The 17761-nt window shown below is 44.9% G+C and overlaps 1 protein-coding gene and 1 long non-coding RNA gene across 4 annotated transcripts; both read left to right on the top strand.

The window, feature by feature from the left end:
* Window positions 1-495: 495 nt before the first annotated feature.
* Window positions 496-1971, top strand: LOC147988236 (uncharacterized). Its single transcript, XM_087534314.1, has one exon. It carries the CDS (start codon window positions 496-498, stop codon window positions 1969-1971), a length of 1476 nt encoding a protein of 491 aa, XP_087390440.1.
* Window positions 1972-2570: 599 nt separating this feature from the next.
* LOC147988235 (uncharacterized) lies at window positions 2571-5842 on the top strand. Of its 3 annotated transcripts, none has more exons than XR_015616063.1 (6): window positions 2571-2794; window positions 2898-3140; window positions 3531-3916; window positions 4010-4238; window positions 4691-4946; window positions 5044-5842. It is a non-coding gene; the product is annotated as an uncharacterized LOC147988235 (long non-coding RNA). The 3 variants fall into 3 exon arrangements; XR_015616071.1 differs by having other exon boundaries at window positions 2572-2794; window positions 4691-4825; XR_015616062.1 differs by having other exon boundaries at window positions 2573-2794; window positions 4691-5842.
* The last annotated feature ends 11919 nt before the right edge of the window (window positions 5843-17761 follow it).

Raw genomic sequence — 17761 nt, 5'->3', positions numbered from 1 at the left:
GAGAGAAATCCACCAAGAGATGGTGGATCGACAGCGGAAAAGGAGAGGGATCCGCTCGGTTTACGCGAGGCATGGCTCAAAACCAGGAAGGGGATCAAGCAGATCGCGGAAAAAAGGATACACCGTATGGGAGATGAGAGGAGGCCGGGGAGTCAGATCTCGGCAAAAGATGATGAAGCGATTAGGAGGATCAGGGAAAGAATGCAAGTGATGAGAGAAAATCTGAGGTTTGGTCTAGGAGATCTCGAACGGCCACAAAATCAAAAAGCTACTGCGAGACTGACGTCGAAGGATCCCCCAGACAAGGGCGATAGGATTGCAAGATCAGAGATCGGGGAAGGTGATCATCCAGGATGGAAAGAATCAAGACTCTCCTTGGTTAATACGACACAACAAGGATCTGCTCATGACCATGAGTGCATAAAAGGGTTAGATCGTGAGTTTGCAAGCTCACAGAACACCTCGCCCCTGATTGCTTGCCTGCTACCTCTGGCAATGGCTGGTCAGGACAACCAAAAGAACAAGGCCACCATGGAGTGTGAGGGAGAGGTGAGGCGTGTCGGAGACGGCAGTAACACCGCGCGGGTGCTCCTCCGGGGCGACTCCTCCCGCTCCCAAGGGGGAAGAGCCTCTCTTAGGAGGCTTGGCGACGGCGGCGGCACCGTCGTCCCTAGGTTCCATGTGGACTTGGGGACGAGGCGGGACGGCGTGGTAGAACTCGACCTCACCAAAGAGAGGGTGGCTATGAAAACACGCTGGATTGCTATAGGGCTCTACTTCTCGCCCCTGCCCTATAGCAATGTGGGCCTCTTCGGCAAACTGAAGAACAAGTGGGGGCTTCGCGGCCACATGGACTACAAGCCACTGAAGAACAACCGTTTCCTCCTCGAGTTTGAGCGCGAGGGGGACAGGCGGTTCATCCTCGACAACGGCCCTTGGACATACAACGGGGACGCCTTCCTGATGGTGGCGGATGACGGCAGCATCCCGCCGGGCGACGTGGAGGTCGCCCACATGCCTATATGGGTACGCATTCATGATGTCCCCCCGGTCATGTTGGATGAAGGGGTGGCATGGAAACTTGGGGCCATGCTTGGTGAGGTCCTAGAAGTGGATACAAATAGGAGTGGTAAGATATGGGGTGACTTCATTAGGGTCAGGGTTAATCATGATGTAGATGAACCTCTCCGCAACAATATCACTTCCCATGATAGGCCTAGTAATGAGTTGTTTTTCCTAGAAGTGAAGTATGAGAGAGTGCCTAGGTTTTGTGGATTCTGTGGGTTTCTTGGGCATGGCCAACGCGATTGTAAGTTGCCGGTGGACCTCCAAGAGATGAGGTACACGGCAACAATGCGTGCCTCTCCATATAAAAAGAGCAATAGTAAGGGAGGGTATGTGGCTCCGGTGGCGAGCAGCGCTAGGCGGTTCCTTAGCTTTGGGAAGGAGGTGTTTGGAGAGGATAGATCACCGCTGACAGGTCCGATACAGGAGAGGTTCTCGGAGGGGGTCCTTGCCAACCCACTAGTACAGGCTGCCATTTCTGCTGTAAGTGCGATCAAAGTTTCAGAGAGTGGCTCCCAGACCCCGGCGCAGGTGGCACCCTCTGTTGGAACCCAGCAAGGTCTTGAAGAAGCAGTGGAAGAGCAGCACAAGCTGCTGCCAGACACTGCAATTGGTTTGACGGACAGGGCATCAATGAGGGAGAGTGCTCCTTCGCTCTCGATGAAGGTGAATGCAGAGGGACATGATGAAAGAGACGCAGGCGAGGTGGAACTCCCTTTCCCTCCATGCTTTGGACCGGTACCACAATTTGTCAAAGGTGGGGCTGTCGCTCACCCGCAACCACTGCAGAAGGGCGGGTCCAAAGCTGCTGTAGCCAACAACAGAGCTGTGAAGGGCAGTGGGAAGGGGACCGGTAGTAGTGAAAAAACAATCTCTGTGGTAGGCAAGAGGGAAGGCAGAGAGTAGGAGGAGATTGATCCGGCAGAAACCGATAGTAAGGAAGAAGGAAAGGAACAAAAAAAAAGATAAAGGGCACTGATGATGATGAGGAAAGGAAGGAGCCGGGCGATGAGGATGGAAAGGAAGCAACCAGTTCTGGGGCTACCGGTAAACTGGCGGGTGCCGAGGAGGGCGCCCGCCAGGAGCCATGACGATCCTGAGCTGGAACTGTCGAGGTCTCGGGCAGCCTCGTACAGTTCAAGAACTCGTGTGCCTTGTGTATACCTATAAGCCCAAGCTCGTCTTCCTCACTGAAACACGGCAAAACAATAAGTACGTCAGTAACCTCAAGTGGAGACTAGGCCTCCGTCATTGTATCACGCAACCTGGCATCGGAAAAAGTGTTGGCATTGGGACGCGGAGTATGTGATCACGAGCACACAGGGTCTCGGAATCTCTCCCGTACGCTATGCCCGTCGTGATTCGTTTTCCTGAGCGCACGTGACTGCTGCATGCCCCACTGGCCAACGTGGAAAAAGAATTTTAAAGGTAATATCTTCCTGGATGGTGGGCCAGGACGGCGAGATTTGTGGACGCCGTCGCGAGTTCGCCTCAGAGCCGTGGCTCGAGAGACGTCAGTGAATTGCTGATCCGTGGATCAGTTTCCAGTAACGACGTCATTGCTGTGGAGTAAATGGAGATATGGGTAGGTGGGGCGAGCTGCCTCCTACCTCCTGCGGATGCCGGTCTGGGTGAACTGAGAGTGGCTCGGCGGCGCAACCACCATCTCCTTAGGTTACGGTGTCTCTGCTCCAGCGCTCATGGAGTTCTTGATGCAGCCGTGCAACAGGTGCGAATCTGCTCGTTTGTGTGCTTGGTCGGACGCGATTTGGATTTGAGTTTGGAGCTTCTGCAAGATCTAACTTTTTCTTACCTTCGATGTGTTTCTGCAGTAGAACCCTCATAGAGGAAGTGGATGACAGCGACGTACCCAACTACCCCTGGAGCCTTTGCATTATCCTGTTTTGTCAGCGGCGGCTGGCGAGCTGCCGGCGACGAGTGCTTCCAGTGTGGAGGCGCGGATCTCTGCGGCGGCGGCTGTAGCACCAGGAGGGAGTGCAGATAGGTCGCAACTCGCAAGTATCTGAACACTCGATAGAGCAAATTGATCCACAGACGCCCGGCTGGACACGGAGGTATGCTTCCCTGGCACACCCCGTTGGTACAAAATTCTGGCTAAGTTGTTCGAGTACTACTAAGATTTGGGAGTCCATTCAGCAGGCGGATACCGGTGGTTCTGGTACAGAATAGTTTAATGTCCGTGGAATCCATGCAGAATGCATTACAGGGAAATTGATTATAGATTAATGGGAATGGGGATGGGAGATGTATTTGACATTACAAGTAGGCATGGTAGAAAATCAGTCGCTGAAAACACATAATGGATAAAAGGTGACATATTGTGTTCTGGGACATCATTTGAAAAATGCATGCAAATTCATTGCAGGCATGTTGTAATCTGGAATGCTCTGTTTTTTATTTTGAGTAACTAATTGTGCATGCACATTTTTTTGATAAAAAATCAGGGTCAGGGTTGGTACTGCAGCACCAGGCCGTGCCCCCTGCCCGGGTAGGATGGCAACATTGGAGAAATCAGTGTGCGTGTTTGCCGAGTCCCCCAGTGACAATGTGATTATGCCAAAGTTAGGCATCAACTTCGATACGCTTGAAGAAGCCTACGATTTTTACAATCTGTATTCATGGGAGAAAGGATTCGGCATTAGATCCAGTGCTTTCCCGTAGCGGCGATAGTGCACACAGTAAATGCGGAAGTTGGGCGCTGAGAGCAGCTGTCTCCTACCTCGCGAAGTTGGATCTATCATTCTTGAAGATGGCGAAGCCGTAGAGGAACCTCCTGCGGGGGACTGGGTGCTTCGTTGAGCATGGAGTTCTTGATGCAGCCAATAAATAGGTACTGATCTGCTCGCTCTTGCTCCATTCGCCACCGTTTTTATTTAGGTTTTCAGGATGATTTGATTTCTCTGCCGGCTATTTGTGTAAGCAGCAGAATACTGCTAGAGGAGCTAAACAACATCGCCATGGAGCCTGTTCACTACCCTGTGAGGACACCCCCGGTGGTTGAGCTGCTGGCCACGACGACCTCAAGTGCAGACGGCCAAATCTGTGCTGACTGCTGAGGGTGCTGCTCCAGAGGCAGGCAGTGCAGACAAGGCTCAAGGTTCAGAGCACTCCATGGAGCAGGTGGATCCGAAAACTCCAGGGTGGAAGCAAAGGTATGCAGATTATGATTGGAAGAAACTTCATTTGCATTTAAGCACTGAGGTGTCCCTACGATTTAAGCTGCAGTATAAAACAGTAGTTATTAGATTCATTTACGCTGGATTGTTATCGGTTCACAAGCAGATGGTGTACGTCCAGAATAGAGATTGTGTAAACAGAATTAAGTCTGCACGGATTTTTTGTTATTGTTCCACAAGCAGATGTATGTCCAGAATTGAGCTTGTGTAGAAAGAATTAAGTATGTACAATATTATTTGTGCCATGACTAGTGAGAATGATAGACTTGACTGAATTCTATTGCAAACATGATGCGTAATAGAGATTTACTGGAGGGTAGTTATGTCATATGGAGCTATACCTAGAGCTGGGTGTGAGCTACATTAATTTAATTGATTTAACTGTGAAAGGTTACTGAATATGTTTACATATTTGCTTGGGCTTCCAGAGTGCGGGTTGGTGCTGCCACGCTAGGCAGAGCTCCATGCCCTGATAGGATTACAGCACTGGGGAAATCAATCCGGCAATTTGCAGAAGAACCAGGTGATTGTGCCGAAGATAGGAACACGTTTTGACACACTTGGTGAGGCCTATGATTTTTACAATTTATGTTCGTGGGAGAAAGGATTCGGCATTAGATACGAAAAGAGCAGGGTAAACGTAAACTGGACAAATGCATGAAAGAGATAGTCTATGGTTGCGCGGTATGCCATTGTGTTTGCAATGTTCTATAATTTTCTAGTTCACCATGTGGAAGTTGTGATGAAGTTAACTGAATTTGACTTATCAAAATTTTAACAGGGGAAGCAAATAGTTGAAAATACTCGGTCTTGCCGCTGTTAATGCCCTACTCTCATAAGATTGTTGCGGTTAAAGGACAACGGGAGCATCGATATGAGCACATACATTCATTGTCTCCCACGTACGGACAAACAATACACTGGCCATCACACAAGCATATCGACGTGTACATCAGAGGTCTCGTGAAGCAGCTGTGGCAAAACAATGACAACTTAGCGAGAATGGGGATGTTGTGAACCAGGTTCACCCAGAAGGCGCTGAGATGGGACAGGGAGGCAGAATGCCTACTGTTATGAGGAAATGAGGACCGATGATAACACTTCAGCCAATCAGTCGGGTGATATGCTGACAGGCTTATTGCCTCCAGCTAAGAGGAAGGATGTGGGAAAGCCTACGACAAGCAGAGAGAAAGCACTGTATGATGGACTGAGTAAGATGACAAGATTATGCATGATTTTCAGCGACAAGCACACAAACGGATACCCTGCCCTGATCGTGGGGATGTACAAAAACAGCCTTGGAAGCCAGGAAGATGCAAGAATTGTGGCGTTGAAGGCCATCGTCGATACAACTACCTAAAGTGGCTGAGCTCAGGCTGAAGAGCTGATCTGATCTTGTTTTGTTTAGCTGCAGCACTTTGCTTGCCAAATTTTAAGCTGCCTTGTACCTGAGTACTAAGTTGTGTTCTTTCTGAATAATTAGAACTTGTCTGTACAAAGTCTGCATTGTAAAATGGCTGTGCTTTGTGTTCCTTACTGATATTATATTATTATTTGATCTTCCTGTGTTGCTGATATTATTTGATCGTGGTTCCTTACTGAACTGTTTGGCACATAGTATGTGTTGTTTACGTATGTTTCCTGCTTGACTGATTAAGAACTTTCTGTGAATTATCTGTCTGCATGAATCTAAATATACATGCCTAGATTTGATGCCTGGAGGTGGTGCCTGATGAGATGTTCAGATACATGCCTGGAGGAGGTGGCAGCTAGCAACCGCTGAACCGGTCTCAGATCAGCAATCATCTCGGTGCGGCGGTTCAGCGTTCACTCCACCGCGAACAATCCAAGTGTTGATCAACACACCACAGTCGGATATGGAATGAGCAGCAAAATCTCCTCCTGGCCGGCGGTGGAGGATGAAGCAAACATGGTGGAGAAGGGATGGGGCTGATGGCAGTGGCTCCGGTGGCATAGAAAGCAACGGCAAATCTGTGCGGGGTTCGAGTGGATCCACTGGATTATGAAGACGACTGAGCGTGTTGGAGAAGATTAATAGCTCCAACGGCAGGACACATTAAATGAGATCGGCGCCGGCGTTAGTACAGAATCTGCGTCGAGACGGCCTATATCGTTTGACTCCTTCTGATCCGCATCGGGGATGCCTGACGACGTAGCGGGAGCTGCATCTGACTTGTGGGCCACGGGCCATAATAAAATAAGAGATACGTAAATTTCAGCTGGGCCTATACGACCGGAGGTGCGCATCACGAGCGAACTTGGCGGTACTGATAACGAGATCACTGCTGCTCGGGATCACAATAACACTTTCGCTGGCATTGCGCTTTTTTATGACGAGAATGTTGAAATAAAGAAGATTGCCGTTGGGGCGAGATACATTGATGTGTTGATTCGTCTCAGTCCTAATGGCCTCCAATGGCGTGGCACCTTTGTCTATGGGGAACCAAAAGCTCATGAGCGCCATCTTATATGGACCTTGTTGAGAAGAATCAAGAATACAAGTAACCTCCCATGGATGGTTATGGGGGATTTTAACGAAACTATGTGGCAGTCAGAACATTACTCAGCGTCAAAAAGGTCTGAAAGGTATATGGAAAATTTCCGTGATGCTCTTTCAGACTGTAACCTCTTCGACCTGGGCTTCAAGGGTCCGGGATGGACGTATGATAATAAGCAGAGGGGACGGGATAATGTACGGGCCAGGTTGGACAGATGTGTGGCGTCCCCGGATTGGTCCGAACTTTTCAAGAATGCCACGGTAGAGCACATATGCTCGTCAAGATCGGATCACTTGCCGATCCTACTCCGAGTCAGGAATAAAACTGTATGGAGACCGGTGGAGGAGAGGAAGAAAAGTATATTTAGATATGAGCAAATGTGGGAAAGAGTTGAGTCATTGCAGACCACCATTGGGACGACTTGGAAACAGGATGGGCTAGCAGAAAACCTTCAGATGGTGGGCGCGAAGCTTCAGCAAATGCAGAATCAGTTAAGGGCCTGGGCAGAACGGGACTTTGGTTCAGTTATTAAGAGAACAATGGAGATCAGGAAAAAACTGAGCAGAATCTGGAGTTCCCCACGCACTACCGCTGGACAACTACAAGAGAACAAATTGACAAAGGAGCTCGATGAAATGCTGCTGAGAGAGGAAGTGATGTGGAGACAGAGATCGCGGGCCACTTATCTTAGAGAAGGTGACAAAAATACAAAATGGTTTCAGCAAAAGGCAACTTGGAGGAAAAATAAGAACTCCATTGTGAAACTGAAGGATAAAAATGGAGTCTGGGTAGAGGACGTGAAAAGCATTCATGAGATGACAAATGATTTCTTTAAAAAGCTTTATGAGAAGGAGGAAGGAGTGGATCCAACAGAGGTTCTTGAGCTAGTGCCTGAACGAGTTAGCAGGGAGATGAATGATGCACTAACTAAACCTTTTTCTGCTGAAGAAATAAGTGATGCCCTATTCCAAATTGGTCCCTTAAAATCTCCCGGACCGGATGGCTTTCTGGCGCGGTTCTTCCAAAGAAATTGGGGGGAACTTAAGGAGGAAGTTGTGAAAGGAGTATTGGATTTCTTTGAGAAGAGTATTCTCCCGAAAGGAATAAACGACACAGTGATAGTATTAATACCAAAAGGTAATGACCCACAATCCTTGAAGAACTACAGACCGATCAGCCTATGTAACGTCATATATAAAGTTGTGTCGAAGTGCCTTGTAAACAGGTTACGGCCCATCTTGGATGAGATCATTTCAGAGACCCAGAGCGCTTTCATTCCGGGCAGACTAATAACAGATAATGCCATCATTGCGTTCGAGTGTTTCCACAAGATCCAACACTGTCGGAATGAGAGAGACAATTACTGTGCATATAAACTTGATCTTGCAAAGGCGTACGACAGAGTTGACTGGAGTTTTATGGAAGGTGTTCTGCGGAAATCAGGTTTTTGCAAAATATGGACTGACTGGGTGATGCAATATGTTCGATCTGTTAGATATTCGGTGAGATGCAATGGTGAGCTCCTAGAACCATTCTGCCCATCTAGGGGCCTGAGGCAAGGGGATCCACTAAGTCCATACATTTTCCTTTTTGTGGCTGATGGCTTGGTGCATTTGCTGAAAAAGGAAATGGTAGAGAACAAGATTACGCCCATTAAGGTTGCAAGAAATAGCCCGGGGATATCAAATCTCCTGTTCACTGACGACAGTTTAATTTTCTTTAAGGCCATCCCGGAGCAAGCCGAAGCTATCAAGAGAGTTCTTGCCTCCTTCCAAAAGTGTACGGGGCAGCTTCTAAGTGCTAGCAAGTGCTCGATTCTATTTAGTGAAGCATGTCCGGCCCAAACAAGAGAGGAAATAAAAACCATCCTCAGAGTGCAATCGGAAACTTTCGAAAGTAAGTATCTGGGTCTGCCCACCCCGGAAGGAAGAATGAAGGAAGAACAATTCCAACCGATCATGGATAGATTTCGGAAAAGATGCAGTGATTGGAGTGAGAAATTTATGTCCTATGCAGCCAAGGAGGTTCATGTTAAGTCGGTTGTCCAGGCCCTTCCAACATTCACCATGAGTGTTTTTATGCTCTCAAAAGGCTTCTGTGAAAAATATGAAAGAATGATCAGAAAGTTCTGGTGGGGAGAGGATGAGGGACACAGGAAGGTCCACTCGATGTCATGGGAACGGATGACAAAGCCAAAAAGAGCAGGAGGCATCGGATTCAGAGATATGCACCTATTTAATCAAGCACTGTTGGCCAAACAGGGATGGCGACTAATTCAAAATCCGGATAGCCTATGTGCAAGAGTTCTTAAAAGCAAATATTACCCACAAGGGAAGCTCCTAGACACGGTCTTTGCGAAGGATGCGTCTCCTGTTTGGAGAGCAATAGAGTTTGGGCTCGAGCTGCTCAAAAAGGGCGTAATCTGGAGGGTGGAAATGGAAAGAACATCCAAATCCAACGGGACCAATGGATCCCAAGGAGGGAGGGCCTCATGACAACATCTTTCATTAGGAGGTCTCGGATGCGATGGGTTGACCAACTAATGCACTCTGACAGGAAGGAATGGAACGAGGAGCTAGTTAGACAAATCTTCTACCCTTTTGATGCAGATGAGATTTGTCAAATCCGAATTCCGTCCTCGGACATGGAAGATCGGATTGCTTGGCACTATGAGAAAAGTGGTGAATTTTCAGTAAGAAGTGCCTATAAACTTGCAGCGGCGAGCCTTCCCCAACTAGCTCAGAACCCTTCAAGCTCATCCTCAGACCCGAACGACCGTAGCATATGGGATCTCATTTGGAAAGCAAAAGTGCCAGGTAAAGTACGTATATTCGGGTGGAGGGTGGCTACAAAGACCCTTGCTACTAAGGAAAACAAGTGGAAAAGAACACTTGAACTAGACGCTACCTGCAACATTTGTGGAAATGGGACTGAAACTGAACATCACGCGGTGGTCATGTGCACAAAAAGCAGAGCATTGAGAGAAGCCATGAGAAAGGTATGGAACCTGCCTAATGAAAACAGATTTTGGTACACAGGTGAGAATTGGCTACAAACTGTACTAGATACAGAAAATGAGGAAATGCGCGCCAAAATCCTGCTGTTATTTTGGAGGTGCTGGCATATGAGAGAAGACTGTATCCGAAATAATGGCAGGGAATCAATCTGTGGCTCAGTACAGTTCCTGAAGCAGTATGAGGAGGAATTGAAAAATGCAGAGATGAATGCTGTTTGGACAGGTGGGAAAGATGCAGCATCAGTTCAGGGTACTAGCACCTGGGTTGATGCACTCCCTGGAAGTGCTGCGGCAGGCGCCGATGGAAAATGATCCCACCAATTAGAGGGGTGGTAAAAGTGAACACCGACGCTGCCTTTCGAGCCGATACCGGGGAAAGCGTTGCTGGAGCTGTTGGCCGAGACTACCGAGGCTCTGTCCTCATGTCTGTCTGCAAACGGCTGCCTCAATGCCACACTGCGGAAGAGGCTGAAGCCCGAGCCATTCTGGTCGGCTTGCATGCCATATCCGGTCTGTTTAATGGTCAAGTGATCCTTGAGACAGATAACCAAGGATTAACCAAAGAACTGATGGATCAAAATCCCACGCGATCTCCTCAGTATGGCCTAATCATGGACATAAAACGGGCTATGACTTCGTTCTCTGGTTGCAGCATTCAGTATGCACAAAGAAACAGGAATTTCTTGGCCCATGGCCTAGCTGCATTGACCAGGAGTTCAGGAGAGCAAGTGCTGATCGCCGACGTACCGATTAGCCTTCGTCCCATTATACTCTCTGAATGTATTGCCCCTTTTGAGTAGGCTGCCTACTCAGTCTAAAAAAAAGTATAGATATACTAGAAGTACATGATGGGTTAACTACAGAAAAGAAACACATGCTAGACGTTTGTGGTCTGTTGGCCCTTTCAAAAGGCAATGAGGGTTAGATAATTAAACCATTGAAAGGATCTCTTGCCAACTACCATCATTTTTTGTTCATCCATAATCAAATGTTTGCACAATATGATTTGGTCTCAAGATAGTCTTGGAGAACATCTCAACAAGGCGAGGGAGAGTACATCATGACTTTTTTTTATGGAGTGCACAATGATTGAAGAGAGCAAGTAATGAACGAGAAGATGAAAGGTACTAGCTAGATGAAAAGGCGAGCGAATATAGAAAATCTCGATGGTGTGCATGCTACCAAAATCATTGTACTAAATGTGGATAGTTATTAGTTCAAAGTAATCACGATAATAAAACAGTATCGATTTTACTACCATCTAATATAAGAAGTATATACATCTATCTTTCCATACATATTACGATATAATGTGATCAGAAATTTCATTGGCAAATAGTTCTATTGTTTTTACACCACAATGTTATATATTGCTAACATCAAATTAATTATACATTAACGTATTAACTATGTTGTTATTATGTTGAACTAAAAGGCAAATAAAGATATTCTACGTGCATTTACGCGTGTACCACCGTGCTGGTTAGATAAAAGATGTCGTAGTTTTTAAGGCATTTATTCTAAGAGCACCAATCAAATTTTGGGTTTGGGTGACCATGAAGTGAATATAAGCTTGAGCTCGCATACAACAGAGAAGTTTAAATGGGTTGTTTAGCATTGAGTCATGGAGCTGTTAGTCATAGATGATTATGCATGCATCGGCTCACTGCAATACGCATTATAATATGCGAAGTATAAAAGAAAAAAACTACTAATGTGCGCTCTTTTATTACGGGGTGGGGGTTATAAAACTAAGTATACATCCTGTCTGGAACTTAATTTCTTTTGCAAGAAACAGTTCAATTACTTCACCCACAGAGGCCGGAAATTTTCAAAACAGGAGGGAAAGGAAAGACCTTTGCATTTGAGGTTCCAAACGATGACGACGACGACGAAGCTCTTGGACTGAGAGAAGCAGGCCTGCAGACAAGGGAAGGTTGCCTCAAGGTATGGGGAGATGTAGTTTTCCACATTCTTATGATGACAAGCTTAATCCTCCTGTAACCAAGAGGAGGATTGTCCTCAATTTATAGTGTATTGATTGGATAGAATTTCTTGTGAGCATGCACATCTTGGAATATCCGCCATGGTTGGCACTAGCACTCAAGCAGTTTGGGCACATACAAAATTCTCAGCACACAATTGGCTTGGAGGTCTCACTGACGCCAAGATCTGCCGGCCAAACTAATTCAAACTTTGTTTTGCAGAAAGAGCACTAGCAACAGCACAAGAGTAGTTGGGATGCCGTGTGCTCTTGTTGTCTGAACTTTCTATAAGAAGACATCTGTGGAGTCCAGTCAATTCTTGTTGGCTGTTCAACGTGGATGGCACTGGAAAAAGTAGTAATCTATTGCTTGCACAGGTAAAGTATAGGCGCGCGCGCAAACAGACACAAAGTGGATCAAGGCTTGCACCTCAAATGGCATCGATTGATTTGAGATCCCCTTCGCAAAGTTGCATTCTCATTTTGTCTGCGCCCGGCAACTGGAATTTACAAATTATGAACCTCTTGTGCTGTTGCAGTTCATTACTCCTACTTGTTGCATTGCCTCCTTTCTTTATAGAGTGATTTTGCATTCTTCCAAGACTTCTGCTTCACAACTACTCCCTCCGTCCGGTGAAGAGTGTACATCTAGAGTTTTTAGGACAAATTATGGAGTGAACTAAAAAATGAATTGGAAAGGTGCAAGCCACCATCTCTGTCCTCTTTAATTACCCAACCCCCAATGAGCTAAGTGCATGTAGAAATAAAGAACGGCATGTATAGATTGTTATTGGTCTTGATTACCGTGTGATGAGAGAGAAGTATTTTTTTCTACTTTAAAGTGCATTGAGAAGATATAAATACACTCTTTTGTGGACAAATTTTAAAGCCAAGTATACATTCTTCACCAGATGGAGGGAGTACGCTTTTAAAGCCTTTTTTATCACACATGTACTCTTGAACCCTACCGTACAGTCATCTGTGCAGCAATGCTAATGGTGATTGGTGGGTCAGATTTGGCATCGGTAGATCAAGGCTTGGAGCGAGTAAATGGCCAAAAAAACTACCACATTACAGCCTTTTGTCGGAAAAACCATCATTTTTTTAATTTTTCAAAAAGCTACCACAAAATTGATGGGTTGTTCCAAAAAACCCTAGTTGCTGAAGCGTTAAGTTTTAACCGCGTTTATGACAAAGGGGGTCCAGTCGTCAGGTCATTGTTATATTGGACCGTTAGTTGACCGTTATGACATGTGGAGCCCACATGTCAGTTCCTACGAAAAAGTGCAAAATAGTCCATGTAAGTTTTGTAAAAAAGGCAATCGGATCCCTGTTAATTTTGGAAAAAAGCAATAGGGTCCCTGTGCTCTTTCTCGCTCCCGTCACACGTCGCCATGGCCGGAAGCTCAGTGCTGCTCCCCCGCCGCCGCCACCGTTACTTCCCCAGCTTCTCCCTGCCGCTGCTGCTCGCGGCTGTTGCGGCTGCTGCTACCTGCCGCCGCCGCTGCCCCCGCGGTTGCGGCTCTGCTTGCTCGTCGGGGCCACTGCTCCCCGCCGCTTCTCCCTGCCGCTATGTGCTGCTCGCGGCCGTTGCTCCCCGCCGCCACTACGGCTGTTGTTGCCCATCGCTGCCGCTACTCCCTGCCGTCGCTACTTGCCCGTCGGCGCCGTTGCTCCCCGTGCACTAGTAGAAAAAGAGCCATTTGTCCCGGTTCGTAAGGCCCATTTGTCCCGGTTGGGGAACCGGGACTAAAGGGTCGGTACTAAAACCCTACACCTTTAGTCCCGGTTCTTACACCAATCGGGACAGATGGGGCTCCACGTGGCCGCTGCGGCTTGCCCTGGCAGGGGGGCCTTTTGTCCCGGTTGGTAGCACCAACCGGGACTAATAAGCTACCACGCGTCAGCATTTCACGGGCTAGGGTTTTTGTTTTTTTTCTAAAAGGGGGAGGGGTTTGGTGGTTTTGGGGGGTTTTGTATGGTTAATTTTGGGGCGTTTCATATATTGTGTTAGGTAGCTAATTAATTAATAGAGAGAAGTGTCCTCTCTTATCTCCGTACTTAGTCGACGCTACGTACTATATGTATAGAGAGGCCCTCGACACGCTAGCTAGTAAGCAAATGAAGGAAACCATTAAGTACAAAAGTTTGTCATGAATATATGCATACAGAGAGAAGTGATATGGACCTCTCCTTCTCCGAGAGATTGGTCGAACAATAAGTTCTCGTATATCTATCCAGCGCTACTGGCTACATATATATATAATATTAAGATCTCTTACAATATAATCCCCTAATTATATATGAACTCAGCTTCCAGATGGTATTCTTCGGGTTTATTGATGACGTGGTCAAGAAAGAATCCCGCCAATTCTTCTTGAATTGCTTTGATGCGATCTTGTGGTAGGAGTTCATCCCGCATCTGCCACATCTAATTTAAAAAAGGGGGTCAATACATATATATGAATGAAACTTAACACAAATGATGGTAATATAATAAAATTGTGAATATTATTGCTTACGCACATCAAATTGTCTTTTATAGTAGCCCCGGGTTTTTTTTGCAAGTCGCGTTGTAGATGAACTCACAAACGTAGTATCCACAGTAATCATTCCCGGGTTCCTGCCACAATTAAGCACTTTACGAGAAATAGAGGTCAATCAAACTGATAATGTAGCATTATAAATGGTATTGATGAAAGTAGCTAGAATCAACGAGATCGAGATGCACGGAACTAGCTAGCTAGTACTACTTACTTTCGGGTATGTCCATCGCAGCTCCCACGGCAGTCCCGGAGCTTGTGCGGTGAATACTTTCCAAACCCTGCGAGACAAAGAAAATAATTACTTGATATCAGGAAATGAACAAAAAGTTGCCGATATGGTGCGATAATGATCGATTGAACTTACTTCTCGAGCATTTTAGTCATGTCCGCATAGGTCTCGGGATCGTTTCGTCTCGAGTCTAAGACGGTTACTAGTCCCTGCTCAAGCTTAATCTCCAGAAGAATATAGTGGAAGATGCGCACGCATGCATAACTCATCAATTACATTACTATAACCTCGAGTAATAAGGGAAACCGAATATGCACAAGACAGTAACACTCATTGAGTTTTAAAGAAATATGTTTATAATCATGCTAGGCCAGAAGGAAGCATCTCCAACAGCCATGAAAATGAGGAGGTCATTGAGTTTTGTACTGACTTTATTCCTGACCTTAAGCCGATTGGTGTTCCTGAATCGCGGCATAAGGGCAGACTGGGTGGAAATGGCATGCTAGGACCGGATCAAATAATATGTATGGACGGGCATTCTCTCACTCAAGCACACTACACAGTTCTACAAAATTCCACCTTGGTGGCTTCGTATATGGAGGAACACAAGAATTTTCTACGCTCCAAACACCCGGAGCAGTTCGACGATTGGATTACACGTGAACAAACAGGGACTTTTGCCGGTTGGTTGCAGACACGTGCCATGCATGATGCCGCTGTTGAAGATGACATGTACTTGTTGTCCCAGTTACCATCTTCGAGTATAATGACTTTCAAAGGGTATGAGATAAATGAGAATACATTTTACACGATCACCCAAGATAAGAAGAGCACTAACCAAAACAGCGGTGTCCGCTTTGATGCAGCAACCAAGAGGGGGAAAGGATACATATTATGGTTACATAGAGGACATATGGGAACTTGACTATGGACGTGGTTTGAATGTCTCTTTGTGTCGGTGCAAATGGGTCAATATGACACGAGGCGGGGTAACGGAAGACCCGCGGTATGGAATGACAGCAGTGAATCTCAACAATCTTGCGTATGCAGACTAACCATTCATCCTAGCCAATGATGTGGCGCGGGTTTTCTATGTGAAGGACATGTCTACCAAGCCGAGAAAAAAAAGATAAGGAAGCGAATACATCATACGATCAGCCAAAGCACCACATAGTTCTATCAGGCAAAAGAAACATCGTGGGAGTGGATGACAAGACATACATGTCAGAAGATTATGAAAAGTTTGATGAAATTGCTCCATTCACAGTGAATATTGACCCGAGCATCTAGTTAAATGATGAAGATTGTCCATGGTTACGGCGCAAAGGGCACACGCGAAGAAAAAGTTTGTATGTCAATCGTCTGTAAAAAATCAGAATTTTATCGCATTCCAGTGAATTTTAACAATTCTTTTACTACAAGCGAAAATTTCTGTTTTTCCACATAATCAAGTCAACTATCATCCACACTATCCCAAAGGTTATACTTGGTACTTTATTGACACAAAAGCTGCAAGAAGAATGTGCTAAAAATTTAAGAGGGTTACAACAAAAACTATATGCATTTCGTGTACAAAATGCACAATCTCTTTCGAAGTGTTAGGGTTTCAGACGAAAACTCATTTGTTACAAAGGCAATTCATTTTTTAAAACTTATTTCAACTCCAGACTTTTTGTACGTTCAGTATGCACCATTGAAAGTCACGTCATCAATTTTCAACTATTTCTGACTTAATTTGCTATTTTTCATGCATATACTGATTTTTTGAGCTAAATGACCATGATATTAAAAAGTAGTACAAATGAACTCTGAAAAGATTGAAACTTGGCATGGTATCATAATTTCACCCACATAGCATGTGCTAGAAAGTTGAGTGTGTTGCGGCAAAAATTAGATGCATTTCGTGTACAAAATGGACAATATCTTTCGAATTATCAGGGTTTCAGACGAAAACTCATCTGTTACAAAGACATTTCAATTTTTTAAACTTATTTTAACTCCAGACTTTTTGTGCATTCAGTATGCACCATTGAAAGCCACGTCATCAATTTTCAATGTTTTCTGACTCCATTTGCTATTTTTCATCAATTTACTGATTTTTTTAGCTAAATGACCCTGAAATTGAAAAAACACTTCAACTGAACTCTGAAAAGGTTGAAAGTTGGTATGGTATCATCATTTCACCCACATAGCATGTGCAATAAAGTTGAGAGATTTACGACAAAAATTGGATGCACTTTGTGTACAAAGGGACAATCTGTTTCAAAGTATCAGCGTTTCCGATGAAAACTCATATGTTACAAAGACATTTAATTTTTTAACTTATTACAACTCCAGAATTTTTGTGCGTTCAGTATGCAACATTCAAAGCCACATCATCAACTTTCAACCCTTTCTGACTTCATTTGCTATTTTTCATGCATTTTCTGATTTTTTAGCTAAATGGTCCTGAAATTGAAATGCAGTACAAATGAACTCTGAAAAGGTTGAAAGTTGGCATGGTATCATCGCTTCACCCACATAGTATGTGCAAAAAAATTGAGAGGGTTATGGCAAACTGGACAATTTCTTTCGAAGTATCGGAGTTTCAGACAAAAACTCATCTGTTACAAAGGCATTTCGTTTTTTTAAATAACCTAAGTAAGGACCCGGCCCTGTACAACGGCAACACATGTACATGTACATCACTGGTCATGTTACAACTCAACAAGATATGCATTGCAAAGATTTAAAAACTAATAGCGGTAGCAGACTTAACTGAAATAATGTGGAACAATATTCCAAAATTTGAGTCATTTTGTGAACTGACGATCAATTTTATTAAATGGCGAACACATTTTGAATGTCCAAACTTTTTTCGTAAATATGAACATTTTTAGAATTTGGGAACAAAAATTCAAAATGGGAATAATTTTTAAAATCATGAACATATTTTGTATTTTTAGACCAAAGTTTGATATGGAGAAAAGCTCCCAAACAAATTTGAAACATGAACAATTTTTTAATATGTGAACAAAAATTGGAAAACGAGGACATTTTTTGAAATTTGTGAACAATTTTTGAAAACAAGAACATTTTTTGAAACCCCGGTCATTATTTGAAAAGTTCTGAAAATTTTGAACAAAAACATTCCGAACAATTTCTGAAAAATGAGAACATTTTTTTGAAATGGCCGAACAATTTTTTGAAAATGCGAACATTATTT

Source organism: Triticum urartu, chromosome 1A (assembly GCF_056163025.1).
Source record: "Triticum urartu cultivar PI428250 chromosome 1A, HENAU_Tu73, whole genome shotgun sequence".
NCBI classification, from domain to species: Eukaryota; Viridiplantae; Streptophyta; class Magnoliopsida; order Poales; family Poaceae; genus Triticum; species Triticum urartu.
Note: the sequence above shows the minus strand (reverse complement) of the source record. Positions and strands in the feature narration are given on the sequence as shown.

Bases quoted from the DNA above. Each gene is read 5' to 3' on its own strand.
- LOC147988236 (XM_087534314.1), top strand. From the start codon at position 496: ATGGCTGGTCAGGACAACCAAAAGAACAAGGCCACCATGGAGTGTGAG.